Source organism: Octodon degus, unplaced genomic scaffold (genome assembly GCF_000260255.1).
Source record: "Octodon degus isolate 3935 unplaced genomic scaffold, OctDeg1.0 scaffold00268, whole genome shotgun sequence".
Lineage (NCBI taxonomy): Eukaryota > Metazoa > Chordata > Mammalia > Rodentia > Octodontidae > Octodon > Octodon degus.
The window spans coordinates 1634787-1641094 of record NW_004524844.1 but is presented as its reverse complement, the minus strand read 5'-3'; the positions used below and the strand labels follow the sequence as shown (position 1 = coordinate 1641094).

General features: G+C 56.0%; 1 protein-coding gene across 1 annotated transcript; it reads right to left on the bottom strand.

Annotated features, from left to right (window-relative positions):
* Positions 1–2122: 2122 nt before the first annotated feature.
* Kcna7 (potassium voltage-gated channel subfamily A member 7) lies at positions 2123–6302 on the bottom strand. The gene is made up of 2 exons (XM_004646462.2): positions 5745–6302; positions 2123–4769 (listed from the first exon to the last, which is right to left on the bottom strand). The coding sequence occupies exons 1-2, from the start codon at positions 6285–6287 to the stop codon at positions 3954–3956; spliced, it is 1359 nt and encodes a 452-aa protein (XP_004646519.1). The 5' UTR covers positions 6288–6302; the 3' UTR covers positions 2123–3953.
* Between the last annotated feature and the right edge of the window lie 6 nt (positions 6303–6308).

Below are 6308 nucleotides of genomic sequence, written 5' to 3'. Positions count from 1 at the left end.
GCCCCGGGGGGCGGGGACCCGCGCTGCACGCGCCGCCGGCTCGCGGAAGCCGGCGCCCAGCCTGGGTCGGGCAGCCCTCCTCCCTCGGATCGTGCCGCATCCCCCACCTCCTCCCTCAGACCCGGGGTCCAGGCCCCCCACCCCTCCTCCCTTGGACTCAGGAGTCCTGAGATTCCTATGGAGTCTTTTGCTAATTCAGTGTCAATCCCGGGGCAGATTCCCACCCTCGTTCCCATCTCCACTTTCCCAAGAGCTCCCGCCAGACATTAACCAGCTGGGCTTGGGCAGTGATAAGGCGGCCCGCGGCCCAGAGACCGTGGATGAGGGACTCTCCCAGAGTCCTCTCTCCTGGAATTTCCTGACTGGGGACTGAGTTGACAGTCTTGTCCTGAGCTCAGATAAGAGAAACCCAAGGTGTTACGCGACTCAGACACACGGTGGTGCTTAAGGACAGGATAGGCTGTCTAGGGAATCCGTGAACAAATAGAGAAAGAAGACACAGAAGCAGAGAAATGGAACACAGACCAAGAGAGAAAAAGGGATAAAGACCTAGGGAGAAGGAAAGGGACAGAAACCCAGAGTGGAGGTTGGGCGCATACACCATAAGAGGGAACTGAAGCTGAGGGTGGTGGCACACACCTGTAATCCCAGCACTTGGGAGGCTGAGATAAAAGGATTGCCAGGAGTTCAAGGTCAGCCTGGGCTACATATGGAGACCCTGTCTCCAAAAACCAAAAGGGGGGAGAATTGAACCTCAGCAGGGGAGACAATGCCTCAGAGAGACCCTGAAAAAGACAGGAGACTGCCTAGGGAGTCCTGGGGCAGCTCCATGCCTGGCAGGGCCCTTCACCCTGCCACCTCGGCCCTGAGACTGAGCTCCCCTCCTCCTGAGCTATTTTTAGCAGGAAAGCTGACACTGGCCTTGAGGGTCAATGGGTACCCCCTCCACCCCTGCCTAAATATAGCATGGTGAGGTGGTAGGAAGGGTGTCCCCGGATTAGGGTGTTCCCCTATCCTCAGCATCCCAGCCAAGGCTGCACAGAAGGCAACTCCAGTTGTTTACAGGAGGTGGGGAAAGCCAACTTCCCAGGCATGGGTGTCCCTTCCATTACCTCTCTGATCTCTTCAGTCTTCCAACTAGGCACACAGCCCGCTCCCAAGCAAGAGGATTCTGTGACCTCTTGTCCCCTAAAGATGACAGGGATGAGCGTTCAAAGGAGAGGAACTGGGCAACTGTGTCTGTGTCCTCTTCTGAGCCTCTGTCCATTCCCCTAATCTCTGCCCTCCTCTCTCACCCTTGGTTCCTCTCTCTCTCCTGCCTTCTTGGGTTTGGCTCTCTGTCTGGCTCCCACTACACTTCTGTGGGTTTGTGTGTTGTTGCAGTCTGCACCCCAAGATGCCACCTTGTCTTTGGCCCTGTAAGAGAGATAGATGGCTTGACTCCCAATGTGGCTTTTCTCCATGTCAGAAAGAAATGACCTGGGGCTGGGGAGATGGCTCAGTGGAATAAGCACGTCCCTGGAAAGTGCAAGGGCCTGAGTTCAATCCCAGGTTCCACCAAAGAAAGAAAGAAATGAGTTGTTAAAGGTTGGATTATTTTCAACCACTATTGAACTCTTCCCACAATCTGTAGGTCCTTTCTCGTTGTATTAAAAAGAGGGCTGAGGGCTGGGGAGGTAGCTCAGCAGTCTAAGCACCTGCCTGGCATAGGGAAGGACCCTGGTTTGATCCTTGGTACCACATGCCATACCACTTCAGAACCCGGGGGGCGCCATGCCTACCACCAAAACCAGGCAGCCAGGTGGTGCATGCCTGTCATCTCAGCGCTGGGAAGGCTGAGATAGGAGGATCACTAGCCTGAGCTATGTAGCGAGACCCTGCATCAAATACATACATACATACATACATACATACATACATACAAGATTTTTTTAAAAGGGAGCTGAATGACACTTGGGGTCTCCAAACTGAATTCAGTCACCATATTTTGCTCACTGGGGCCCAGTGAGAGATGTGTCTGCTCTTCACACACCCCCATCTTTCACTCGGGGGCCTCTGAGGAAGGCTTTCTATGACCACATTGGGAGGGGAGCTTAAAATAATAATAATACCAGCACCACACTGTAAACCACTGGACAGGTTTTAATAAGTTAATACAAGTGCCTTGAATGACGTCTGGCACATAGGAAGCCCTGTATGTGTTAGTGATTATAACCTCCTCCTCTTCTAAATGCTTTTTACATCTGAAAGACTTTGAAATGTTTGGCTTTGTGACCTTGGGTGACACTGTTCCGTCCCCTCCCAGTGTCGGTTGGTTTCCTGTCTGTAACGCAGGAGGCTGCGGGCCTAGGCTATGTGCACCCCTAGTCTGTGGGGACTGGGGTCAGGCAGCCTGCCACAAGTCTGGCCCGTGACTGCTGTGTGACTTTGGCAAGCCAAGGCCCTGCTGAGACTCTGGTTTCTTTCCCGAAGACACTGAGAACCCAAGGCCCAAGGTGATCAGCTGTGCTGGTTTAGTATCCTTTTGTGATTCTGAGGATAGGCTGGGGACACATTCTTTCTGCCATTTTCCTTTTTAGTTCTCTTTTCTCTGGAGCTCTGTGGCTTCTCTGGCTCCAACTCTCTAGTCTCTCTGGGTGCCCGCCATCCCCCTGGGCCTCCATCTCCAGCCCTTGATCTCTATCTCCCTCTCTCTGAATCTCAGCATCCCATTCGGAGTCTCTGACTCCTCTCCCTGGTTCTCTTCCTCCCTCCTTCCAGGTCCCTGTCCCTTTCTCAGGATCTCTTCTGGTTTTTATCTAGATCTCTGTCCCTCTTTTTTTCTGAGTCTGTGTCTCTCCTCCTCCTTGTGCTTCTGTCTTCCATCATGTCTGGAGGTGAGACAAACACTTTTCTCCTCTCACTTTTCTGGCCTCCATGTGTCTATGTCCTTGCTAAATCCCTGGGGAGGCCAGGTGAGTGAGGGGGCTCTGAGTGGCAGAACAAAGCACATGTAGGGCAACAGGAAGGAGCACCCTCCTCCTAGTCCCTCAGAGCCCCTGGGTGAATCCAGCCCACCTTTGCAGTAGCAGCACCCACATCCACACCACTTGTGACTCTTGTCCAGAGCTGTGATCTTGGGTCCTGGTGCTTCTCCCAACTGTATAGACCTCAACCCAACATGCCTATGTGATCAGCAATGGTGATCAGCATAGCCCTATAACCCAACAGTCCTAAGACCTGACTGAACTGACTTTAAAAGATTCACATGCTTCTAGATCTCAGCACAACTCAACTCAACTCCCCGTGGCCCTGAAAAATTACCAGTTACAGAAGCCTACACGACACAACCTAATAGCTCCTAAAAGATGAACCCAGTCATACATTTCAACCCAACTTCACCTATCTTGACCCAGAAAGCTCCAATTCTGTTACTTGACTCTGTATTCCTACATGACTCACAAGTTCACAGAACCTAAAATAACATAACCCTAGAAAAAACACAAAGCCACACAATTGTCCACACATCTCAGTGACACCATGGGTGGCCACACAGTCTCAATAATGCCCTTAAGTGACCACTGTACTTGACCCAATATGGCCCTAGGAGAGTCAAAGGCACAGACTTTGCATAATGCAGTTGGACAAGACTCACCCAGATTCATCACCCCAACATGACCTAGGAAACTCCCAACTGGATGTGACCCAAACCTAGCTCAACACCACCCCAAAAAGCCCAGAAGCTCGGTACAATGCAATGCAATACAAATCAACAGGGCCACCCCTCAACTCAACACAAACCACTGGCACTCATTGCTCCTTCAGGAGGTACCCATAGCAGCTACAAACCCAACAAAACTCAGCACTGGTTACCACTTAGCCTAGTTCTCCCTAACCCCATCCCATCCTCTGCTTCCCCTCCCCCCGCACCCCCCTCCAGGGAGGTATGAGGTCCAGCAGACCTCAACTGCCTCTCACACCTCGGTGACCAAGTGTTTCCCAGGGGGCACCCAGAGTGGAGGTGGCAGCTCAGGCACCTCTCCATCCATCAGCCCCCCATTGGCTTTGCCCTCTTGGTTGATGCAGGGCTGTGTGTCCACGTGGCTATACATCCCGGCCTCCTCGCCCTCTGTCTCCCGGTGGTAAAAGTAGCTGAAGTTGGAGACAATGACTGGCACAGGCAGGGAAATGGTCAGCACGCCAGCAATGGCACACAGAGAGCCCACTATCTTGCCACCCACAGTGACGGGTGCCATGTCTCCATAGCCAACTGTGGTCATGGTGACTACAGCCCACCAGAAGGATTCAGGGATGCTGGTGAAATGAGACTCCACAGAGTCAACTTCAGCAAAGTAGACTGCACTGGAAAAGAGGACTACCCCGATGAAGAGGAAGAAGATGAGGAGGCCCAGCTCACGCATGGAGGCCCGAAGCGTCTGGCCCAGAATCTGCAGGCCTTTTGAGTGCCGGGAGAGCTTGAAGATGCGGAAGACACGCACCAACCGGATGACCCGCAGGATAGCCAGGGACATGGCTGGCTGACCCACACCTCGCTGCCGGGCCAGCTCAGTGCCCAGGGCCACAAAGTAGGGCAGGATGGCCACGAAATCGATGAGGTTCATCACGTTCTTGAAGAAGATGGCCTTGCTTGGGCAGGCCAGCAGGCGCACCAGCAGTTCGAAGGAGAACCAGCAGATGCACAACGTCTCCACCACAAAGAACGGGTCGTTGAAGGGCTGGCGGGGTGGTGGTCCAGGCACAGGGCTGGAGCCATTCAGCCGGGCAGGGAACTGCAGGGAAGAAAGGGCTCAGCCTTGCTCCACAGCAGAGAGGCCGGTCCCCAAGGCCCCAGTGAGCTGGCTGTCCTCACTCCCGGGACCCGGGCCACTGTCCTGATCCTGGACAGCTGCCTTTCTGGTCTCCTGAGCTGAGGATGCTGGGAAGGCAGCACTTACCCTTTCCTCAACAGCAACTCTTGACCTGATGCTTGAGTAGTGTGGAACCTGTTCTCTCCCAAATCTCACTCCTCAGAAATGTTTATTGTTTTATCTTTTTGAGGCAGGGTCTCACCATGCAGTTCAGGCTGGCCTTGAGCTCACTTTGTAGCCCTGGCCAGTTCGAACTTGCAATGATCCTCCTCCTGCTTCATCCTCCTGAGTGCTGGTATTACAAGCATGTGCCATCAAGCCCAACTGGATCCCCAGAACTGATTTTTCAAGTGGGGAAGGTCCGCTCTGGTTCCGCCCCCAGTCCTGCCTTCCTTCCTTCCTGACCCCAGCCCAGACTTAGTGGTTTAAGATCGCAGGCCCTTCTGCTCCCCGTCTCCACAGCCTGACTTTCTTTGTGATTGATTCCTCCTTTCGAGCCCTCAGTTCTTAGCCTGCCCAGCTCCAGCTCCCTCTCTTTAAGGCCTGCTAGCGGCCCTCCAGCCCATCCTTCCCAGCTGGGTCTCTGCCAGCTGCACAGACCCCGAGTGACTACATTGTCTTTCACACCACAGTTTATGTCCCCAAGGGCCCTGCGCTCTGCGGGCGAGTTCTCATCTCTCCCAACCTCGCCGTCACACAGGGCCAGCCCTCAGGGTGGGAAAGCCCTCAGACACAGCTTCCAGCCCAACTTTAGTATTAAAGACCCAGGTCAGGCTGGGTGTCTGGGGTTAGCCACGCCTCGGGGCCCCTCGCCCCGCCTCCTGATTGGCCAGACCCGCTCTCGGACACTGCCCGTCTCCTCCCAAGCCCCGCCCCTCCCTTGGCCCCGCCCCTCACCGAGCCCGCGGCGGCCACTGCAGCAAGCCCTGGGTCGTCTCGGTCGTCGCGGAAGTCCGGCAGCGTCTCGAGGCAGAAGACGACAATGGAGACGAGGATGACTAGCACGGAGACAACGGCGAGCACGCGCGCGGCCTGCGAGCTCTCGGGGAACTCGAAGAGCAGCCAGAGCTGGCGCGCGAAGGCGCGGCGGGGCAGCGGGCGTTCGGCCGGCACCGGGCAGCCCTCGTCCTCGCGCAGGCGCGCCATGGCCGCGGCGCCCAGCCCGTAGAAGGCCACCTCCTCCAGGAAGACGTCGAGCGGCACGTGCGCCGGCCGCCGCAGCCGCCCGCCCGACTGGTAGTAGTAGAGCACGGCGTCGAAGCTGGGCCGGTGCCGGTCGAAGAAGTACTCGCGCCGCGCGCCGTCGTAGAAGCGGCCGCGGCGCGCCGGGTCCCCGAGCAGCGTGTCCGGGAAGCGGCCCAGCGTGCGCGCCCGCGTCTCGAAGCGCAGCCCGGCCACGTTGAGCACCAGCCGCTCGCAGCAGCCGCACGGCGGCTCCATGGCGCGCGCTGCTGGGACCCG